General features: G+C 50.9%; 6 protein-coding genes across 6 annotated transcripts; 3 read left to right on the top strand and 3 right to left on the bottom strand.

Moving 5' to 3' along the window:
* Nucleotides 1-120: 120 nt before the first annotated feature.
* On the top strand, nucleotides 121-813 carry J7T55_014940 (uncharacterized protein; the record flags this gene model as incomplete). Its single annotated transcript, XM_053135258.1, has 1 exon — nucleotides 121-813. The coding sequence occupies one exon, from the start codon at nucleotides 121-123 to the stop codon at nucleotides 811-813; it is 693 nt and encodes a 230-aa protein (XP_052987027.1).
* A 2,135-nt stretch (nucleotides 814-2,948) lies between these two features.
* Nucleotides 2,949-4,957, bottom strand: J7T55_014939 (uncharacterized protein; the record flags this gene model as incomplete). Its single annotated transcript, XM_053135256.1, has 2 exons — nucleotides 2,949-3,651; nucleotides 3,711-4,957. 2 exons carry the CDS (start codon nucleotides 4,955-4,957, stop codon nucleotides 2,949-2,951), a joined length of 1,950 nt encoding a protein of 649 aa, XP_052987026.1.
* Nucleotides 4,958-6,167: 1,210 nt separating this feature from the next.
* J7T55_014938 (multidrug resistance-related protein) lies at nucleotides 6,168-11,397 on the bottom strand (the record flags this gene model as incomplete). Its single annotated transcript, XM_053135255.1, has 15 exons — nucleotides 6,168-6,399; nucleotides 6,469-6,870; nucleotides 6,933-7,019; nucleotides 7,103-7,582; nucleotides 7,643-7,784; nucleotides 7,839-7,903; nucleotides 7,969-8,019; nucleotides 8,075-8,146; nucleotides 8,211-8,334; nucleotides 8,382-9,623; nucleotides 9,695-10,211; nucleotides 10,276-10,493; nucleotides 10,547-11,081; nucleotides 11,131-11,261; nucleotides 11,313-11,397. 15 exons carry the CDS (start codon nucleotides 11,395-11,397, stop codon nucleotides 6,168-6,170), a joined length of 4,383 nt encoding a protein of 1,460 aa, XP_052987025.1.
* Nucleotides 11,398-13,702: 2,305 nt separating this feature from the next.
* Nucleotides 13,703-17,163, bottom strand: J7T55_014937 (uncharacterized protein; the record flags this gene model as incomplete). Its single annotated transcript, XM_053135254.1, has 4 exons — nucleotides 13,703-14,474; nucleotides 14,549-14,642; nucleotides 15,028-16,776; nucleotides 17,121-17,163. The coding sequence occupies 4 exons, from the start codon at nucleotides 17,161-17,163 to the stop codon at nucleotides 13,703-13,705; spliced, it is 2,658 nt and encodes an 885-aa protein (XP_052987024.1).
* Nucleotides 17,164-17,236: 73 nt separating this feature from the next.
* J7T55_014936 (uncharacterized protein) lies at nucleotides 17,237-19,898 on the top strand (the record flags this gene model as incomplete). The annotated part of the gene is made up of 7 exons (XM_053135253.1): nucleotides 17,237-17,464; nucleotides 17,526-17,670; nucleotides 17,794-17,932; nucleotides 18,440-18,695; nucleotides 19,016-19,073; nucleotides 19,288-19,341; nucleotides 19,408-19,898. 7 exons carry the CDS (start codon nucleotides 17,237-17,239, stop codon nucleotides 19,896-19,898), a joined length of 1,371 nt encoding a protein of 456 aa, XP_052987023.1.
* A 387-nt stretch (nucleotides 19,899-20,285) lies between these two features.
* J7T55_014935 (aldolase) lies at nucleotides 20,286-21,266 on the top strand (the record flags this gene model as incomplete). Its single annotated transcript, XM_053135252.1, has 1 exon — nucleotides 20,286-21,266. One exon carries the CDS (start codon nucleotides 20,286-20,288, stop codon nucleotides 21,264-21,266), a length of 981 nt encoding a protein of 326 aa, XP_052987022.1.
* Nucleotides 21,267-23,161: the final 1,895 nt, after the last annotated feature.

Here is a 23,161-nt window from a genome sequence, read left to right as displayed (position 1 = left end):
CACATCGCAAGTTACACGGGATGCACACTCCTTGAAATACTGGGCATTGTCCATTTCATTCCTGGGACAGCCACACCTCAGCCACATCACCGCTCCACCATCTAATATATATCATTCAAAATGCCCAAGCTCACTTACCAAGTCGCGAACGCACCAGGTCGGATATTCGGCAAGAACTCCAACGAGCTGGTGTTCAAGGAGCCAAGCGCGAATGCCGTTATCTACAGCACATCCACCGAGACCGGGTGGGTCAAGAGCACAAAGAAGTATGTCTGGCGTGGACAACCAAGCGAGAAAGAAGGCGGCATCTGCATCGCGACCATCGACGAGCCGAGCTATGCAACACTTGCAGTGCACCCGTCGCGGACGGCAGAGACCGAGGAGGCAGAGTCCGCATCCGATGATAAGGCCAAGCTGAAGCTCAAGAGCACTTGGTTTGGAAGTAACAACCGCACCGTGACGTTCCGAGGAATCACGTACACATGGACGGGGACGTCCAAAATCACGGATAAGGACGGCAAGGTGGTCGCCAAGATGGCGAAGCCGTGGTTCTACCAGGGAAAGCTCGGCGACCTGGAGATCGACATTGACGACGGCGAGGAGGGCCGCGAGGTGCTGGAGATGGTCCTTGCTACCTATGTTCAGCGCTGGTGGGAGGAGAAGGTCAAGGCGGAGAAAGCTGCCGAGGAGGCAAAGGAGCAGAAAGCTAAGGAGAAAAAGGCCGCTCCGGCTACGGTCAAGTCACAGAAGCAACAGGAGAAGAAGGAAAGTGACAACAAGGAAGAGGCGCAAACGCAGGAACCAAGCTCATGATCGATATGTCTGGATCGATTGAAAGAAATTGAATGCCTGCGACTACAATACGACATCAGTCCAAATAATCTGACAAAACCTTTCCCGAATATCGCCACTTAGTATCAGCATCTTGCCCGATCTCCAATAAGTCGAAGACTAGGAATTCAAGTGTATATCCAATTTGAATCATTAACGTATTGAACTTTCAGAGCCGGAGGTGGTCAAAATCAGTTAGTTCAACGGGTCAAAGCATGAGGACATGATATTGCTTCAGCCTGAAACCACATATACACCACGCGGTCCTCTTTTACTAATGTCTTACTGGAAAGAGTTTAGCTAAATCGCGTCGTATCGAGTCTGACATGAATCGATGCTGTATATGAGAGTGCGCGGACTACCACGTGTATGGCGAGAAATGAAATACAATTTGTTCTTAATCTCAATTATAGACTTTCATTGCACAGCAAACACCGTCATCAGATCCTGTGACGTTGATGACAATTTCTAAATTATGCTTTTTTGAACTTTTTTGTCCATCCCCATAGAAAATAAGCCTTATCTCGATGTCATACCTCCTTGCAAAGCTGTCTCTTATTACGTTATTATCAAAAACATAGAGAACAGTCCTTGAAGCCCAAGCCCAAAAACCGCCCAGCAAGGGCCCTGGTCACTGCAGACAGTGCAGCACTTGGCCGAGGTGAGGCCGCCGGAGGCAAACTCTACACACCTCTGCGATATTTTCAGCCCTAGGAACTACTCAGGCATCATTGAAGTGAACGAAAAAGACAGAATGGATAATCTCCATCAACACCCATAAGCTGACAGTAGTTTTGGCCGGGGTTAATGCTACCGCAACCGAAGCTGTTGCCGGTGTAGTCTCTTGTGCATCCGCAATCTGCTCGTTCCTCCAAGAGAGGTTCGGTGGCCTCACGAGTGAATGCAGCTGCTGTGGCCGTGGATGTAGCGAAGCAGAAAAGGGCGAGGTGGTCGAAACGCATGTTGACGCGTTGCGATTTGTTTAGTGTTAGGCAAGAAGATAAAAGACAAGTGGGAGACTGAAAAACTTTATATATCTTATTTCAAGTATAAATCCCTCCATCTGCGCCAAATTTAGAAGTCCAGTGGTCTGGTAAGATTTTGGGGCGGGCTCCTCGCACTCCAGAGCCCTCCAGCTTCAACCTCTACAGTGGAGACAGTCAGCAGAAGCTTTGTCTACAGCCTCACGGCTGGAGTAAATTCGAGGAATTTGTGGATAGATCGTCCAGCTACTACTACTCTCGATTTAAGCAAAATCAACAACAGCACAAATCGTGCACAATAGCTATCGATCATACTACACCGCGCCTCTTTCCAACCCCTCATGCCTTCACATCAAGGCGGATCCAAGTCCGCATCTTTTTGATACTGAACTAAGGCTCTTTATTTTAAAAAACCATGGCTACAAAATCAAGTCAACTGTCAACCACTGGATTCGGGTGCGAAAGATGAGCCGAGCCCAGAGCTTGATATAAATATAACAGGCTGACATCGATCGGTCGTTCTTGTTGTATGATGAGCCTGCTGCACAATCATATTTCAAGTTTATACCAAGATTAGGCATGGTGATGCTCCAGACGTCAGCTACCGATCTAAATCCAGGGTATTAATCAGGCCGCAAGCCTCATTTTTGACAGTACCAGGCCCATGATTCCCCGGTTGAGCTTCACCGGAATCGAGAGACATCCACAACCTTTATACCTGAATATTCGGTAGTGGAGCTTGTTATAAAACGGTCCAGTAGGCTCAAGCCCATAGGTTCCACCTCGGAAATCCAGTCGCGGTTCAGGCTAGCTGCCTGAGGACAGCACAAATGGACAGATTGGTATCAGGGTTAACAAATTACTACATAAGTGTGTAAAGAGCTACGAGAAACAAATATGCACAAGCATTACGCTTTTCTCATAAAAAAGCCAGCCCAAGGAACTCCACCAACTCCAGTCACCCGTCAGCAGCATGCACAAAGCCAAACCCATCAACTCATCAGCTCGTATGTGCGCGCAATCTGTGTGCACAAAATGCAGGAACAACATCCTTAGGTCCACACATCAGCCAGCATGAATGCTTCGCGGTCATTTCTCTCTGCACACAATCATGTCATCCAAAGGTGAAAGCACCTAGCCCGCGACCTTAACATCTTGACCACGTTCCGAAGTTGCAGGAGCCGCGGCCGACGGTGCAGCCGCCTGCGCAGCCTTGCCATTCCCACTGCCGCTGTCCTCGCTCTTGGGAAAATAGCTGCGGTCGTACCCCACAGCTTTGACGATTCCCAGCCCTTTCGTCCTGCCCTCACGGAACAGCAAGCGATCACCGGGAGCGAGATACTCAGGTCGCTGGACAAACTTGAATGCCACTGTCGCACGGTCACCAGTGCGGATGAAAGGCCGGTCAACGTCGATGATGGAGCATGTCTGGCTGACGGGACCGACGTGCAGCATCGCCTGGTACTTCTTCTTGATGGTCGTTGCGTGGCTGAGGATCAGCACCTCGGCGACAAACTCGTTGTAGACCCTTGGCGATGGGGCCCCGTCTGCTGGCTTCGGCAGCACGACCATGCCTTTCCGAACGTCTTTCCGCTTGACTTTCTTGAGCGCGAAGGAAGCGCTTTGACCGGCGCTCGCCGCTGGTACGCCGATTCTTTTCCGTTCGATGGAGCGGATGGAGCTCGACGTAAACTGGCCCAGGCTGTCGGGCCCGATGAGAACATTGTCACCTGCATGGACAACCCCAGATTTGATGATGCCCGACACAACGGTTCCGACGAAAGGAACGGAGAATGTGTCATTGACATGGAATTCAAATGGCGCATCAGCGTCATATCTGTGGTGATGAAAATTAGTATGTTGAAGCGCAGGCTGGGACTCGAGAAGTAAGCTCACCTTCCGTGATGCGGCAGGATATTCAAGAACGTTCGTACTAAGTCCAGATTCTGGCCAGTGACATTGGAAACCTGGAAAATTGGGGTTATACGCTGAGAAACAAATTGGGTTGCAGTGTTGATGCATTCGTCGCGGTTATTGATGAAGATGGGAATCTTCCTTGCACCTGGAGACTTGAGTATCTTGGTGATCTGGGTCAATGTCTGCTCGAGGATGTGAGGCGGGCAAATGTCAATCTTGGTAACGACGACCATGACGGGGACGTTCAAAGCCAACGCAATACCGAGGTGCTCTTTGCTCATGCCAATCAGACCATTGTTGGCAGCGACCATCAGCAAGCAGTAGTTGGGACTGCTGGACAGCAAGCCAAAGACCGTGGTCCGGAGGTACCGCTCATGACCGGCAAGATCAGTGAAAGTAATGACTTTGGCGCTGCGCTTCCCGATCTCCTCCCACGACAGCTTCCGACCGGGCGTGTCGCTGGTAATGACATTGCCGTGGGTATCGAAGCCCATGATCTCCATTCCTACAGAACTGGTCCGGCCGGTCTCGATCTCGTGCTTGTGTCGGAACAAGTTGACTCGTGCCTTTCCTCGTCCATCGTCAAGGTCCCCTTTGACTAAGACGCCCAGCATGGAACTCTTTCCGGCGTCGACATTGCCCACGACTGCTATCCTCGTCTCGATGACATTCTCGACAGTCGCAGGGCTTTGACGAATGAGCACCTTGGAATTGCAGTCCTTGCCCTTGTCGGTGGCGGCTGCCTGGCTCTCAACTTCACCGCCGACATTCTTGGTTAATAGTAATTGACAGTCTGCCTTGATATTCTTGGCGGCTTCCTGTAGCCTCTTCCACGCTTTGTCCCAGCCCTCCTTGTCAAGGCGCATGGACTCGCCATTGTGCTCGAAGCCGATGTCGAAGAGTGCCTCTCCATGTCCCTCCTCTATCCGTAATGTCAACAGGTCGACAAGCTTTTGTAATGATTCGTCATCAGTTCCGAGGAGAAGTTCGTGGAGAGGGGCCAGAGGGGCTTGGTCGGAGAGGTCGAGGGCGTCGAGGATGTCGTCGAGCTCGGCGTCGTGGTCGTCCTCGGCTGAAGCAGCAGCAGCAGCTACCGCCCCCGGCGCTGGTTTGGCACTGGGAAATCTGATTGCTTGCTGCTTCTCGACGTAATCAGCGAAGTCGCTCAACGCAGCCTCGCCTTTCCGCCGCTCCTGGGGTAGCTTTGTAGGTTTTGTAGTCGCCATCGTGTCTTGAGGCACTGGTGTTGGCAGCTGGTCAGTCTGTGTATCCCACAGTTGTCTGAGGGGACTAGATGAAGCAAGCGGCCAAGGCAGAGGGGAGGCAAAAGCATCATAAACTCCACGATCGGCTCCAGAGATGCTTCGGTCTTGAGTTGCGACGACGGGCCATCGCAATTGAGCGTGCGAGTTGGGCGTGGGGGCGTGGGCGTACCTTTGATCAGATGTGACGATGTATTCGAGTGATCATTGATGCTGTGTTTCTGCCAGGAACGAGAGTGACGAGGCAATCCCAGCGATTGAACTACGGGAGAGACCAATTTTTATCCAGCAGCGATGACTGCTTTCGTGTGCCTGATGACTTGGACGGTTTGTTGGTTGGATCGTTCGCCGAATGAGCAATACAGTTGACAGGTGATGCGGCGTGGACTTAGACTGGACCCGGCGCTGTGACGACGTCGAGTCATAGAAGGGACCGAGGCGGCCTGGCGCGCATCTGAGGACCGAGCTACCTCGCCTTCCCCCGCAATTATCTTATCGATAAGACCCCAGCGCCCCACCACAGCTCTGGTGGGCCTGAGCTCTAAGTTTGGGTCACTCAAGGTGCAGAAAGTAGGCGGGTTCTCAGAGGTGTCCGGGTACTGAGATCTGGTTGGATTGCTTGAATCTATCAAATCCTCCCCTTCGCCTCTGGAGAGGGGGAAGACAGACCATAATTATAGAGCACATCCTGCTCATGTACTCAATCAGACAGTAGTACCCTGACGTCCAAAGGGACAAAGAAGGGGACAAAGAAGGGAATCTGTTAGAATGGATCAAATTGCTCTCGATGATGGCCAGAATACAATGATGAAAGGAGAGTAGCTGGTGCATTTACATTCCACAGGTTTCAGATTTCGAGGTGGCATTTGGAAGGAACACTGTCGGCTCGGTCAGCAGAGGATCATGGTCTCATTGCTGTGCGTTTCTGCTAGACCAAGTCCAACTCTGATCCCGTCTTCAGGTTCCGAAACATTAGAGTCTTGTCACCGACGCAGCCCCTGAATACCAGAGACGAAAATAAAAAAATAAATTAAAAAAATGCTTGCACTCGCGTCTATTAAATGCAACCGACTGGTGATTGCGCGTGGCTTTTTCATCATCGCCAATCTCCCGCTCAGAATAAATATGTCCTTGCAGAACAATGACTCAGATGCGAGGGAAGCCCAAATAGAAGCTATCTTCGGCCAGTGGTCACAGAGTTATTGTACAGTTTAGCAAAGTGACCCGAACCAACCCTGAGTAGCTCTGCAGGGCTTCCAAACTCTACCAGGCTGCCTCCATCGAGGACAGCCACTCGGTCAAAATCGACAAGACTTGATAGCCTGTGGGCAATCATTATAATCGTGTAGTCTTGGAATTCAGAGCGAATGAGCTCTTGCATCCGGACGTCCGTTTCGCCGTCAACGCTGTAAATAGTCAATAAAGTCCGTCTCTAGATATTCCTCATTCGTTCTCTTTCGGAAAGTGTGACTTACCTGCTCGTAGGCTCATCGAGGATCAGCAATTTCCCGGGCTTTAGCACAGCCCTAGCAAGACAGAACAGTTGTCTTTGGCCGTGCGAGAACGTGTCTGTCTCCATTATTGTGGCAAGGACGACGGAGACGTCCGAAGAGGACCCGCCTGCTTTCTTCTTTATGACATCCCATAGGCCGACTCTCTGCAGTGCAGAGACAATGAGCTCATCTGAGGAGACCCCAAGCGGATCGAGGTTGCTCCTTACGGAACCGGGAAACAGAAATGGGTCCTGCGTGAGACAGACAAGTCGTTCCCGCACCACCGGCCCTGGGACGGTGGCTAGGTCGACGCCGTCGAGAACAATTCGCCCAGAAACAATATCGATGAGCCCGAGAATAGCAAGTGCTGTTGAGCTCTTTCCGCTGTTGGTAGATGTGTGTCAGCGCCTCACAGTCCAAGTGACGTTTGCATAAAAGGTCCATACCTTCCAGTACGTCCAACTATACCAATTTTTTGGCCACCTTGAACCGAGAAGCTGATGTCTTTGAGGACTGGGGACTCATTTACAGTGCTATGAAAGAGTTATTAGCATGCACGTCAACCACAAAGTTAACAAATAAAGACCTCAAAAAGATCTACTCGATCCCAACGAACCTATATCTGGCAGATACTCCCTCGAGCCTTAAAGCACCCCTGCTTGGCCAATCAGCATCCAGATGACCAGATGACTCCTGCAGCGACCTTTCAATGGGTGTATTCTCAGCGAAGTCCTTGATTCGGGCGATTGCCCCAAGGGAAGTCTCCAAATTAGTCCAGAATTGCACGAGCTGCGTCAAGGAGTGTGACAAGCTCATCATGTTGACCAATGCCAAACCCAGAAAACCAGGGTTGATGCTTGATCGCAGGCCTACTGCCATGCCGACGAGGACCACCGCCAAACCGGCGACCACGAGGTCGAGGACTAGTACCAACCAGCGTTGGATGCAGAGGAGAAGGTAGTATGGCTTCTGGCTTGTATCCAGCAAATTGGTGCTTTTCGATGTGTATATACTAGTCCAGGAGTAGGCGCGGATAGTGGCGAGCCCAGAAAGGGACTCAATGAACTGTGCCAATACGGGAGCATTGGCCTCAAGTCTGCCCATAGAACGAACGGTCAGTGCTGTTACGTGTAGATAGTGACAGGGAGGTGCATACTCTAATAGTCTAAGCTGCCGGGAGGTGCGGAGGTAAAAGTTCTGAATAGCGTAGAGCGCTGCTAGAACAAATGGCAAGATGGCGGCAAAGTAGCCCACTGCTGTGGCCGACAACGCTATGGTAGCCAGGCAGCCCCCAAGATCTGTGAGAATTTAGTAAGGGGTATTTCCAATAATATCAACACGGAAGAACGCACGGAATGCTATGTTGATAATTGCCGCCGGGAGACTCATATCAGCGTAACGCAGGTCCTGGCTGAATCTACAAAGCCGTTAACACCTTGCACTTGAGATGATTGGCAGCTTACGAAGTGGAAGGGCTCTTACCTATTAACCAGCACTCCAGTCTCTGTCTCGGAGAAGAATGACAGAGGCGCCCTGAATTCATATCAGTCAAGTTCCAAATAGTATCCTCTGTCAATGCAACACGAACCGCATAACAGCGTCCAAGATTGATTGGTGCAGGTTCTTTCCAGACCGCGGAATCATGACGACCCAAAGAAACCTAGAAACATTCAGCATGAGCAAAATTCAACTTTCCCGGGGGAATAGTAGGGTGATACACTCACGCGACTGCGCCAACCATAAAAAGCCCACTCATGAAGTTTATGAATCCAAACATGCCGAGCCAATAACCAAGATTTTGGGCGCCACCGTTCTGGTTATTATTCGCCCACCAGTTGAGCCAGACCTCTATGACAATTAGAAGGCACCTCCTGTCAGCGGTTGAGGGTACTTACGCTTCATTGCATTGAATACCGATGTTCCGGCGACAAGGAAAATAAAAAAGGCCAGCCCGAGCGGTCCCAAGGCGCGTGCGTAGTACTTGTAGATCATCCAGTCACCCGTCTTGCGGGTCTCATCAACGGCTGCCGCTGCAGATGGTATATCTTTTCCGTCGCCTTGTTCTTTTTCATCGACGGGCTCATCGTCCCGGCCAGAAATCTCATCCGCTAGCCTGAGCTCCATCTCCTGAATGTAGAGCCCAGAAGCATTCAGCTCATCGAAGCTACCTTGCTGGACAAGTGTGCCATCCTGCTCCAGGACGAGGATGAGATCGGCCTGCGGTAATCGTTTCACAGAGTGAGTGGCGAGAACAACCGTGGCGTTGAGCTTGCGTAGGAGACCATCCCGACCGAAGACGCGATTGAACACCAGTTCCTCAGTCACAGAGTCCAGCCCGGCCAGCACATCATCGAAGATAACTAACTTTATCCGCGAGTATAATGCTCGCGCCAGGGATATGCGTTGCCGTTGACCGCCGCTCATCTTTACACCTTTGCTTCCCACCACGGTGGAATCGCCGTCCGGCAACTGGCGGAAGTCGACATCAAGCGCGCACGCGTGACAGACCGTCCTGTACCACTCGACGTCCAAATTATGTCCAGTTCCAGCAGTGATGTTTTCCAAAACAGTACCATTCATTATCCAGACGGATTGGTCCCCGTACGCGATCTCTGGAGACGGCATGCTGACCTGGCAAGAGATATGCGGTGTCTCGCCAAGTATACCCTTCAACAATGTCGATTTGCCACACCCAACCGGGCCAACGAGGATGGTGAGCCCTGGAACGATTTCCAAAGGAACGTTCAGCTTGACGGCTTGCGAGTTTGAGTCCGACCATGCAAATCTTCCTGGACTGATGGTGATTTTGCTCACTGTCGGTCGTTTTGTTGACTGCAGCTCGATCCATTCCTGATCCCGAATACTTTCGTCATCGGTACTCACGACAGATGGCAGTTTACGCTGTTCAACACGCGAAGGGAGAAGCAAGAACTCCTGGATCCTACCGAAACAGCCGAGTGCAGCCCAACCCTGTGGTATCGAATACAAGAGGATACCAAGCGGTGCTGATAGAAGATTCAAGGCTGCTAGAGAGGTGATCGCTTGCGGCACCGAGAATCCACTGTCTCCACGCAGCTGTGCTGTCACTGCATAAGCTGCGAAAATGATGAACGAGTTAAAAGTGTCTGGGAGGTTGACTATTTGGCCATCAGCTGCTTGAACAGTAGAGAACACAAAGACATGCACATGGGTCCTTCTGAAAACATACCTAGAGATATATTCAGACTTTGAACCTTTCTGTATCTCTTCGAGCTAGCGAGTTCATTGTTGCGAAACTGTTGAATGCCTGCAGTTTGCTGGCCAGTGAGACCGAGTATCTTGACATTTTTCATTGATCCTAAGATCTCTGATGTGTAGTTGATCCGCTTCTGTACGGCCTCGAGCCATGCCCTCTGCCTGGAGGTGATGAGCTTAGCAGCGAGCACTGATAGACCCGTGCAAATGATTGTAACCAGGACAGGTGCAACGCAGACGGCGCCCAGTTGAGCGTAGAGCAAGTAGACGGCAACGGCCAGCTGGAGCACACTCGGTACTATCTCTATAAGAAGCTCCCTGAATGTCTCAGCGATTCTTTGCACGTCAGTGCCCACCAGGCTCATCGCCGCCGATTCGTTAGCATTGGCTGTAGGAAGTGTCAACATCTTCTTGTAGATGACCATTGTCAGCTGGCCTCGGATCATTGTCATGAGGCGATATGAGAGGTGGGATGACCATCCCATCATTATCTGCCTGTCGTTAGCGAAAAAGCTTTGGGAAATCAAACAGGTTCGTAATCTTCTAGTGACATACCGCAAATCCGGTGTAAACCAAGGCAAATGTACCAATCAACCCATATCCCCTGTTGATAGGATCGTCTCCCTGCACGTATGTCACAGCATTCTGAATGAGATAGACCTGGCTTATGTTGAGTGCAGCATAGCAGAGCTTGGGGATGTAGATCACGGGTATCTCCCAGCGCAGACTCCACACACAAGCGCGGGCTAAAGCGTGCTTTCTGCTCTGATTACCTGTGAATATTGTAGTCAGTTTCAATTCATTTGTGTTTGTTTTCGAGACTTACATTCGTCCCACGCGGACTGTAATTGTTTGCCCAAGCTTGCCGAGTCGAGCTTTTCGTGGATGGCTGGCAGGTCGGTAATAGACAGGACTATCCTGTGACCGGAAATCAAAAGCGAGTTCAACCACCAGAAAGAGCTTCGACTTATCAGTCCACTGGTACTCTCGATTGAGAATCGGCTGTATATATCGAGGAGAATAGATCGTTTCTCTGTAGCTTCCAGTAGCAGAATCACAAGCTTGACCGCAAGAGAAGCGGTCATGACTGCAGCAAGGACATGGATGTCGTTTTCTCGCATGAGCCAATAAGTTCTGAGCCGAACAGCGTCAAACAAGGCAGTGGTGATGAGGTAAAGATTGATGATGAAGGACGGCCTGACAGATCGGGCATGCTCGAGGTGAGACAAGACAGCGAGAGTCACAGCTGCGACTACAGAGAGTACGGCCGACGGCAGTGATACATGGGTTCGGAACGTCGGGTTTGCGGCTATCAACACCAAGATGGCGATTTGCAGAGCAGTGAAGGTGGCGATGGTGCCCTAGCTCTCGTTAGACTTCTCCCTCGTCCGTGTCGCTGCGGTGACGTACCAGCTTAAAGACGTGAAGAGCATTCTTTCTGACTCGAAGCCTCCCTCGGAACAAATGCAGCGTCCGGAACGGCGTCACGATAATGAAACAGGCGGTGGGCAGGATGGCCAAGATGGCTTCTTCGAAGGAGGCTACAACCCAGACTTCAGCATGGATCATCATTTCTGGAACGTCATACTAACCAGTGAAGTCAAAGCCTCCGCGACAGTCAACAGATTTGACTCCTGGACCGAAAGAGTCGTCGCCGCAGAGCATCGAGGCATCCATATTGTTGCGCTCAAATCCAGGATGGAGGCCTGACACCGAACGACTGTACTTGGCTTTGAATTGGTGACAGATGTGATTTTGTGCTGCTGGAGAAGCCAGTCACGGGAGCAATCAACTTGACGTTATGGGAATTTGAAGCCAGTGGTGTCGACGGCTTCGAGCACTGCGTACCGAGGTACGTGCCCTTCTGAACGAGAGAACGCTAGTTTCACTGGGATTTCAGGGATAACATATCCGACTTTCCACCAACCTCTGTACTTGTAAGTTTACAATGAACCAGGCTGCAACTTTGAAATCCCAAAAATCACGATAAGAATAAGTAATGTTATCTTGGTTTAAGCTGTTGTGAGATTCATCACTGATATTTCTTCTTTCCCACCAATCAAATTGTACTTCTGAAACGATCGAATCTAGGCAGAACGGGTCGTAGATGCCCCGTCTTACAGAAGAACCTGTGGGTCGCGCATCACGCTTGGCATGTACTAAATAGCTCGATAGGAGTAACCGAGAAAAATCATGACCGACTGGGGGTTACGTAGTGGGGAAATCATTTCTTTGAAAGCACGTCAGCGTCAGAACGCGATTCGAAGTTTCCTGTCCATATCTTGCAGGATGGGTACGAAGAAAGAATGCGTCGAGCTCCTCGGAAAGAGGATACCGATCAGACAAGTAACCTGTACATGACCATTTTGCGCTATTCACCGCTATCCTCGTCCTACTCTTCTGTACCGCAGGTGAGTACTTGAGTCGACCCCAGCACCGACTCGAACTCGTGAGCTGTCTTCCCGGCTACATAGTGATCTCTAGCCATCTGCTTCATCTGATTACGCCGGACTTTTCCGCATAATGTGCCATTCTGGAGATCGCTGACAAGCAACTGATGCCACCCGCAAACCGCCTGTTCGAGGGGAGTCCCTCGTTCATCAGCGCATGAAGCTCTTCCTGGATCTCACTGACCCCTCAGGCTTCCGCCGGCCGTAATTTGACAATCTTTGCTCGCAGCAGCTCTTCAGCCATATCGTCAGAGATTGAAATGACGATAAAATCCGCTACGAGACAGTTTGATTTCAGCACGGCCTCCAGCTCGACTTGCGTGACTTGCATGCCGCAGGACCAGCTGTGCGCAATCGTGGATTTAAAATAGCTTAATATAGAGAAGAGGCTAGCTTATGAAACTCACTTTGACTTTGATTAGCTTCCTCATGCGGTTGGTAATGAGCAAATGACTGTGGTCAGCCAGACATCAGGCGTCTTCTTCTTGCGCGTGGCTGTGTCGTTCCCCAGATATCCAAAATCATGCAGAGTCGTCGAATGCGCAGCTCTTCAACAACATCGTGACCTTCAATTGTGTTTCATCCCTCTCAACAAGGGGGACTTGGTTTCCAGGCAATACGTAGCCGACGGATTCAAACAAATTGTCTTTGCGATACGTGGCTGTCGCGACACACGTCCTTTCAGGTATGCCGTAGTCCCGCGTTATATGACAGCTGGGTAAAATATCATGGATGCATTCGATCAAGCTCTTATCGAGAGATTTCGCTGAGGTATAGATGCTGCCGACGCTGGTGAGGCTATGAGTTCCACTATTAACAACGCGTGTGTAACAAGGCGTCGGGGGTGCGCTGTCAGCAAAGAATAAGCTGCAGTTCTCTCTCGATTATAGACTACTAACTAATCAGTGGAATGACTCTGGGGGTGAGTCTGTCATGGCTGACTATCCAACATTACTAAAGCTCCGTCTCGCGTAATATGGAAGACATCAAAAATTACTTTCCTCAGTGGGTTAGGGTTGATCTATGTCTTGGGTGGAGTAGCCCAATTCAGAAAACACAGAGCAGCACAACGACTTGTTTCGATGGATATTTTCTTCAAAGTTACTTTCTAGCCGCTAGCCATAAGCTTCCTGTGACAGATCACCGCATGAAAGACACGGCCGTTAGCCGCATTCAACGAGATGAAATCCTGCCGATCTGACCCTTATACAACGAGAAAAGCACGAAGGTTTAGCCGGCCAAATTAATCAGCCGTCGGCATGAAACGTGTCTACACATATAATTCTATTGAAACGACGTTTTATGATACCTTCCGTATTCGATCTGTGACCTGCCCTTGAAGTGTGCATGCAGGAATCACGAGTCACTTGCATAGCCACCAACGGACAATCAATACCCGAATTGATACACAGCTGTTTGGAACATCTACTCGATCATTGGCACTCATTTCATAAAGACCTAAAGACCGCAATCCTTGGGAAGTGATGGAAGTGACGAACTGTGAGTAAGATGAAGGTGCGAAATTCCCATGCTCAGCTGGATGACGAGAACAACCGTTCCGCCTCGTCAGCCATATCCTTCAACGTTGCGAATCTGAAATCCACAGCAACTTCGTCTTTCATTTTTTCAAAGTCGCCACCCATTGCATTCGGGTATCTTTCAATGAGGCATCCGGTCAGCCCGATCTCCTTGGCCGGCTTCAGATCCGCGGGCAGCGAGTACGCCGTGTGCAGGATCTGGCCTTTCTCCACTTGCAGGTCGCTCTTGCAGTGGTCAATTAGGTATTGAAAATTCCTCAGGTCGGGCTTATAAGATCCAATCTTTTCGGCGACATAGGTGGCGTCAAATGTGGCGCCTGAAAGTGGTCCCGAAAGAGTCCGGGAAAAGGACGCCTCATCAACATTGGATAGAATGACCAGCTTAAAGTGTCGCTTAAGCCGTTGCAGAGCCTCAATTGTATCAGGGAAGGTAGTCCAGGTACCAATGCTAGCTCCGAAAGCCGTCTTTTCTGCGTCTGTGATAGCCTCGCCGAGACCGCACTCGCTGGCAATCTGCTCATAAACCTTCTCCAGGATGGCAGAGTATTTCAGTGTGGGGAATTGAGCCTGTATACGTGGTTCATGCTGCCCATAGAGTTTTAAGAGAGCTGCCGGGTCTTTACGTAACGAGTGGCTTGCGTCGAGACGATTTGTCAAAGAGCGAAACGCCTCAATGAAGCCATTTTCCCAGTCGATAAGCGTCCCGTAACAGTCAAAGGTGAGGCAGGAATAGTCCTGAAGACGTCTTGACGGCATTTTAAGAGTGCTATATGATGTCGCAGAAGGCAAATGATCGAGGTGGGTGCCTGAAAAAGTGTTAGTTGAGATCATTGGATGTACTTCGTGTTGTCTTGGCTGACGTACGTGAGGTCGGTGCGAGGTGTGTTGTAGATAATCGGCTTGGGGATTAAGGTCTGACGCATCACGGTGTCCGCTGTTTGTTTGTGCGCAACTGGTATTGAGTGAATTTGAGGAGCAAATGACGCATGTCGCTCCTTCAAAAGTTGCAGATGAAATAGGGAATCAGCATGGTGTGCATTACTGTCTATGTAGTTAACGTCAGCCGGATTAGTGCCGGAAGGATTCCTTTCCTCTGGAGACCGGCACCTCGGAGATGAGGTCCACTAACTGGGATTCCCGCTGGGCCACCTGATGAGGAAGGTGTTTGTCGTTATGACCGTGCCAAGTGGCCATTTTCTGGTCAACGTTCATACTCGTAAAGCGCGGGGTTAATGTGTACTCATGTGTTGAAGCAGGTAGCGCTGTGACATGCATGCCTGTACTAGCCTATATCAACTTTAAGTAGCCCATCTCAATACCACGGAAGTCCGGACCCCCTGTCACACCGGAGTACGATGCCCATCCCACTCTCTCGTACACTCCGGGGTCCTCCGTACCGCCCTCACCCTCAACGAGCCTCAGCACCAGGTACGCAGTCTCCGTCACAGTGAGTATGCCCGGCATCCACTGGAGATGGAACTCGGCACCCTCGCTATTGCTCCAAATCTTGCGCGACGCTAGCGGCATCACATAGAGTCGCTGGTCTCCGTCCAGCCGCGACCCGTCTCCGTCGCGCCAGTCCCGCCACCACTGCAGGCCCTTGTCCTTCTTGAGACCCATGAGCGTCTGCTGCGTGCCCGCAATGTCGGTCAGATAAGTACTGAATCCGTTGAAAAACTTCTTCTGGGTCACCCATCGGCTTGGCCGCAGCTTGGCACGCAGGATCAACCACCCGTCCTTCAACTGGCCGTACGGGTCTCCCCCCTCCGTTGCGGGCTCGATGTGGGCGTCCTCGATGTGGCAAAGCGCTTCCGAATGGCCAAAGGGCGCGTAGTTGACCCGGTCCAGCACACTGCTCCAGGACCACGACGGCGCCACATACTCGGTTGGCTTCATTTTGGAAGGATTGCAGTCCGAACCTGCCGCGGTAAAAAGTCCGGGAATGCCCCTCCAGCCACCGTCTTTGTCAACCTCATACCGGGTGAGCTGGTGCCCGACAACCCATGACAAGTCGTCGATGAGGGTGCTCTCCCAGCACCCAGCTAGATACCGCCCGGGGTCTTTGCCCAGTTGCTGCCGTCGCAAGCGCGTCCACTGCGCTAGGCCGCTAAGCGCTGGCAGGCGATCGGACTGCTTGGTGAGGTCGAGCGTGCTGTAGGCGTGGATGTGTGCCCGCCACTCATGCTCGCCCTTTAGCGGGCCGTCTGGCATTTGATTGACCCTGCGGTGCGCGGCGAAGAAGGTCTCCTCCGCCTTGGTCCAGGCGCTGGTAGTGTTGTTCCCGCCGTCGCTGCCGCCGCATTCGCAGTGCGTGGTGCTGCTGCATTCGAAGAACAACTCCGCGTCGGTGACATGCAGAACGCGCGAGCTCAGCCGGCGCTCCTGATAGACCCAGGCCCGCGTCAAGAGCGGGAAGTAGCGCTCGTGTGGGTACATGCCTGAGTGATTGATGTGGGGGATCAATGGGCGCGCGTATACGGAATAAGGCCAACCGTCGTCGCCCCGGCCCACGTGCTGTACTGTGAGGTCGCGCGTTCTGCATCCTCCGTCGTGGTCGGCTGCACTGGTGGCTGCTATGCAGAGGAAGCAATTGCCGTAGTATTCGTGCATCTTGCTGGACTCCGTTTTCCAGTCGCCAGGGCTGTTTTGGATTATACAGAGCGTGTCAATCCATATGTAACGGATGCCCAGCTTGCGGGTCAGTTCTATGGCGTCGATGTAGGTCTCCTGGAGTGAACGATATGGGATGCCTTTATGAAGACTATCGAGGTTCGCCTGCGTCAGCAAAAGCGGATTGCTTTTGCCCCAGCAATGGCTCAGGCAGGCGTACGTTGCCGGACCCACGTTGGAAGTTGTCATCAGCTTGACCGGATCGTCACTTTTAAATCCGATATCCAGTATACGTGTTGGCAGTCGACGATTTACTGATTTGGGACATTTGCGATGTCTCGAGACGCAATTGTCGAGCCAAGCCCTTGCCATAAGTACGCTGTCCCGCGATTTGCTTTCGCCTTTCAGTAGAAACCCATTCGAAATGTTTCCAAAGGTCTGCGAGGTGTTCTCGTTTCCTACAAAGTCTATTAAGGGATGTCATCCATGACATATATCCGCCGGAGACGTACCTGTCACAGTATGCACAAGACATCTGATAGATTCTTTTTCGACGCTAGAAGTCGATGCCTGTATTTCGAACGTTGGCTGAGTATCGTTGAGTAATCTCCGAGAGAATTGAAGTGTGTAATTCTCTGGCAGAATTCCACGGCCTCTAAAAAGCTGAGGGGCAAGTTCCAGAATAATCCGCTCTGCAAGCCCGCAGGATGCACAGTCAGTGCGCCGTTTTCTCGATGAGAGGTCGGATAGCCGAATGAGGATTACTTTTTCTAAACGGTCCTCCCGACTGCCCGGCACCGACCAATTCCGACATAGTTGGCACTGTAGGGCTGATTGTGACCCATTTTTGATGTCTTGAGCTGAGGACTGATCAAATGATGCTGGCTGGGGGCGCAGACGTGTCGTGCCCCGGAAAAAATGCTTGACTATCGTGAGATTCCCGTCCTGATTTTCGACAAAGGAGTCGAGATCGATGGCGTCCGGCCACCAAGCACCCATAGAGGATCTGAGTTCAGCTCGGAGCACGGTGCCCTGAAGCTGGACATTACGCGCCGTGGCAACGAAGTTGCTCCCCTCCGGATCAAAGTTGCCCTCGCGATTGCCTATATGCCGGTTGAGGTCGAGTCGTCCGCGCTTACGGCTCCCGTCATGCCTCAAGCATTCGGCAATAAGCAGTTGACCTCCTTCTAATCTGATACGATTCGAGCTTGCCGAGAACGCCATTGTGTTTGACGATGAATGGCATCGGAAACGCCAATGCAAGACGGAAATTGCTGCCTGCTGGTGTTTCATACTTTCAGCTGAGGGCGAGGACTCAAATCTGGTCGGACTGTGTAACAAGACTAGCTCACGTAAGCAGGATGACTGCGACTTCTAACATTGCAAATTTATCGATGAATTGATGTGCGAGATTACAGATAAGAATTAAATAATAAATCAAATCTGGAGTTGAAGCAACACGAGCTGGCGTTCAGGTCCAGAACGGGTCCCGAAGTCCCTGTTGGCAACCTTTGCTGCCCCTGTTATGCCCAGAATAGTCCCCAAAGCCCAGGCTCGAGACTTGAAGGGCCTCGACCTGATACACACTATTTTCCTGAAATACCGAAACAAGAAGTGAGAAGGGCCACAATCTACTCTCAAGATATCTCCCAACAAGCAGCTTATTTTGGCAGCCGTCCGTTGCACAAGCAGCCAAGCAAAGAACTAAGACGCACCAAACCATACAAATCCTACAAACAATAAATGTGATGCAACGTCTTCAAAGCGATTCGGCCCACCACGCGAGAGATCGTGAAACAGTCTTCGCGGACAGGAATCTGTATACATCCAGTCTTTATGCTTCTACACGGGCGAGGGTGTATAGTTGGACGTGTGGCAGTCGCAGGCACTCGTCAGTAACTCACTGACCGGGGCCGAAGTCACTCGCTCCACTGTTGGTGCGCTAAAGCAACCGGGCACTGCCGCCGTGCCATCCCCCTAATGAATCTCCGTCTACAAGCTCTCACACTTTTATCGGTTTGTTTCGAAAACCCCTCATTGTCCCACTTACTTCTCCCATTTTCGAGGCTCTTGTATCCGATTTTGCCATCACACTTCCAACACTTTCGGTATCACAGGCAGCACCATCATGGACAAACTCACCTCGTCCCTGCAGGCACTTAGCACCGGGGATGCCAACGGCGAAGGAGCGGAACCTGCCAAGCAACTTGATAGCGCTCTTGACCCCTCAACAACACCTCAGCCCTCCCTGGAGAAGCTGCCTGTTGAGCTCCAGGTACTTGTCATGTCCAAGGCGCCGACGCTCCCGACGCTCCAGTCGCTGAGCGCGCTCGTCCACGCCTCGCCCCAATTACACCGCGTCTACATAGAGGACCGCGTGCCTATCTTGCGATCTGTCTTGGCACAGATTTAAAACGGAATGCTTGTCGACGCCCTGGGAGTGTATCACTCTGGTACAAATCTCTTTCAAGCGACCCGCGAAGAGTCTCTGCTCTGGGCTTTTGTTCATGAGCACGAAGCGAAATACACGAAAACAGCAAATGACTGGACCGCCGAGCTGTCCTTCGACGATATCATTCATCTTCTCCGGTTTCATACCTCTGTCTTAGAACCTCTTACCGAGCGGTACGCCAGTTGGGCGTTGGCGTCGCTACCCTGCCCGTCGACAGAAGAGCGAGCTGAACAGCGACCCCTTAGCGATACGGAGAGGTGCCGTATCCAGCGTGCCATATATCGTTTGCAGCTGTTCTGCAACGTATGCGGGTATTTGGGAGAGGGACGTAGCTCTCCAGAAAGGATTTGGGATGATGTCGACCGCCTCCGTATTGTCTTAATATTTCCAGCGTGAGAAGTTGAGGAGATTTTGTCTATTCACGAATTCGCTAAGGACACTTATAGTGATATATTTAGGCGAGTAGCCTGGGATTTAAATGAGGAGCGGAATTCAAAATACCAACACGTGAGTCTAGCCAGTGTCAACGAGGATTTGTTGCTTGTTTCGGATAGCGGAACAGAGCACGAACGTAGGTGTAGCTCTGCCCTTGTAGGTTTTGCACCAGATCTAGACCCCTGACTAATGAAATGATCAGATATGAACCTGCGGTCAATGAACGCGGTTCTAGAATACGGTCCGCAGTTCCTATCTGATATTTTAAAGACGAAAGGTCACGAACAGCTAGTGGAAATGATGCGCGTTGCAATTGTGTCAGGTATAGGAGACGCCTGGATAGAAAACGCCGTTCAGGAGCTTGTACAGATGGAGAGACGTGAAAAGTGGTACTCTAAACGCGATTCGGCCCAGGACTTCAGGCAAGAAATGCCGTTTGACGGTGACAGACTGGACTCACCGACGCTTGCCTGGGTCATGTATTGGAGGGGCGAGTATAGCAATCTCACTGGCATTTACGTACCCGAGGCTTTGCGCCGCTGGGGCTTCGTCATGTGGGACGCAGCGCGGCTGAACTCGAGGGCCGAGGCTCGTATTGACTATTGGTGGTGGGCAAGATGGGGCAAATTCGACCCTAGGGAGGATGACTACGATTCTAGCTTTACGGTTGAGTGCTGGACAGATGGTAGTTGATATCAAAATCTCTCTGGTCTCTAAATGCGACGATTCATTCTAATTGCCGTCAGATGAGATTTGCCACCGACCAATGTCCGACTTTCATGAGTAAGGGAGTCTGTCGTTGTAGTCATCATTCGTGTTTTGGTATTCAATTCTTGACCCTAGTCATTCATATACTTGTGTACATGTAGCGTATCCATATTAGTAAATGGCATCTCCCGTTTCCCTCGCTTGATTACTCACTCACCTGTGCCTTGATTGGCAGAGATTGGCAGAGATTGGCAGAGATATCAAATCGTCTGCCCACTACTGCTTTACCATTTCGACGAGCTTCCCCGCTTGCTCGTCTCTCCGCTCTGTTATCAATACGAAGCAAAACAGCATCTTTCCAAGCAAATAGTCATGGAAGCAAAAACGACAACAATAACGGTGCCCGAAACGGCTAAGTCAAATTTACAATCCGCAGGAAGGGAAGACCAAGGCACTATTTCTATAAAAGCAGACGATGCACTAGTCAACAGTGTAACCACGACCCGGGTGAGTCGCGGTGAGAAGTTGAGACCACTCGAAACCATCTCGCACGGTGGCTTGACGCTCAAAGGACCCCCTCGTCATGTCTCCTTTGAATCCGACCGGAACCACAGACTGAACCATCTCGCTGCCGTCTTCCGACACTGGTCGCGTGAAGGTTACGTGTTTGGGTTCTCCGGTCACATCTCGTATCGAGACCCGGAATTCACGGATGCGTTTTGGACTAACCCCCTGGGCCTGCACTTCGGTCTCCTCAAGGCATCCGACATGGTTCTTGTGAACCTCGATGGGGAGATCATTGGGGGCAATCGATCACGGCCGGCCAACACGGCAGGCTTTCTCATCCATGCTGCCGTCCACAAAGCCCGGGCGGATGTACATGCAGCATGTCACTGCCACAGCCCTGCTGGCAAAGCCTGGTCTGCGGTCGGACGGCGCCTAGACATGCTCACGCAGGACGCATGCAAGTTCTTCGGCGATGGTCACGGCGTCTACGATTCGTATGGTGGTGTAGTTCTCGCGGCCGAGGAGGGCGCCAACATCGCTCGTGCCCTCGGCCCCCATGGCAAAGGCTGCATCTTGAAGAACCACGGCCTGTTGACGGTGGGTCAGACTGTGGACGAGGCTGCCTGGCTATTCGATGCCATGGAGCACTCTTGTCGTGACCAGCTGGCTGTTGAGGCAGCAGTCGCGGGGAATTCGAGCATCACCAAAGCTTTGATCGACGAGGAGCAGGCACGCAACACTTTTGATCTAGAAGGGGATCCCGACTATTGCTACGCCGAGTTTCAGGTGTACTACGATTACGAACACCAGCTGAGTAATGGGGATTTTACCATTGGGAAATGCTAGAGTCTGCAGCTTGAAGCAAAAGTACAGTGGGTAGAAAGCCTTTTCGATTATGCAGCTAGCTTCATACAAAATTGTCAACCTCGAGTGAACCTAAGGCTTAGCTACAGACCGTCTCACGCGTACGTGTTCTTGAACATAGAATATTCAAGTGTAACGAAGAAATGGTTGAATGAGCCGAGGCTATGTTTTCTTGGTACATTTTGATAAAGCACAAGCTAGTAGCTGCAATCTTTTGTGACTCCCAAAGCCATTCATAATGCGTCACCAGCAACTATCCTTGGACAAACACGCCGACGGTTTACGTCCCAAAGCTACCTCTAAGCTTAGTATTTACACCGCTGCTCAAAAGATACTGGTGCCTGCAACTTGGCCTTGTGGATCTGATTGCTGTGTCTTTACCCCGCAATGTGAAGGGGATCGTGACAACTAACATCGACTAGGTCCCTGAATCTATAATGTTCTAATCAAGTCAAAGCCCAGCTTATTCGGCAATACCAGTTACGTTCAAGGCTGCATATAGTTGATGGACTCAGAGCCGTGATAATATGGCTCTTCTTCAAGTCTCGGCTGGAAGTTCTTTTTTTTATTTTTATTTATTCACTTAAGTACTTAGTCTGCATGATGAACCACGTGCTTTTGGAGGGTATATTTATTTTTTAATGCATCTTTACTGCAACTTCTTTCCGATTTTCGCCGCGTTTCTCATTCAATTTGAGTTTCTTAATCCATCTTCGGAGTACGGGCCTTATCAGTTCCCTCGGTCTGTATTATAACTTTCATCCATCTTCGCAGCACACAGCAATGTCACACGTGTCCACCCTCAAAGTCCTACGTACAGCCAGTGTACTGCATTCGTGGGGATCTTCTGAAACGAGATAATAAGATTGAACGCAGACATATATGCATTGAAGACATGAAAAGCCTTCTCCTGGCAGTAAGGACTACTAAGTTACTCATCCTCGAAAGCCGCGGGGACATCTGGATGCCATCCGCATTGCCCACGTTCATCTTGTTTGACTAAATTTGTAAGAAGGTTTCGGATGAGCGCAAAGCGACGTTGACTTGGCATGCTTCAGACCAAAGACAAAATATCGTTACAAGTCCTTGAGGCTTTGCCTCGTCAGGTGAGTTGTCGCCCCGTATCAAACCGCCGGAAGACACCATTAACGTGATGTACGCCCGGTGTGTAACTTCCGGACTCATGTGTCCCATCAGAGGAACTCAAAAGACCTGTCGGCGTTGTGCATAACATTGGTACAGAGGCCAGTACTAGGTTTGTCAGCGAGTTTGATCATCTCAATGCGGTGAGGTGTCCATAAGCCAAGACCAATGCCAGGAGTTCACTAACAATTACCACGAGGAGTCGAACTTCGGTACCAAGTTTCCGCATTGGCGACGCGGGAAAAGGAGCATAAACACTCTGTACAGGTGAGAATAGCGGTGTCGACTGGCAAGCGCATACCTAGCTCACTTTCTTCTGTCTCGTTCCATCGAAGGACGGAAACTTCAGTCTGACTTCGGATGTTCCAAAATGGGCGATTTGCTTTCTGGGGGCGCACACCTTTTGCTGCTGGAATTAAGGTGCCGGCAATTTTAAGGTTCGTCGCATGTAGGATAGAGTTCAGGGGGATCCCCAGGGCCGGCGGTGTTACCCGCGCGCTCATCCCCCTCATGGGCATCGTACCATGGGCTGTTATCCAAACACAGATGTATGACACGTCTCCTTAGTTTTTGACTTCATAAAGTGCCGCCTGACTTCTTCTTCAGACTGACTACAAAGAGAGCGCAATTCTTGCTTGCGGGAAATTGGTTTCGCCTAGTCTTTTGCAGAAACCCATCACACGCTATTCCTTTTTGTTTGCGCCGTTGTAATCTACGGATTGACAGCGTCTAAG

Source organism: Diaporthe amygdali (assembly GCF_026229845.1).
Source record: "Diaporthe amygdali strain CAA958 chromosome Unknown NODE_53_length_281289_cov_64_976018, whole genome shotgun sequence".
Lineage (NCBI taxonomy): Eukaryota > Fungi > Ascomycota > Sordariomycetes > Diaporthales > Diaporthaceae > Diaporthe > Diaporthe amygdali.
The sequence above is the reverse complement of the archived record's forward strand: the minus strand, read 5'-3'. Positions and strand labels throughout refer to the sequence as shown.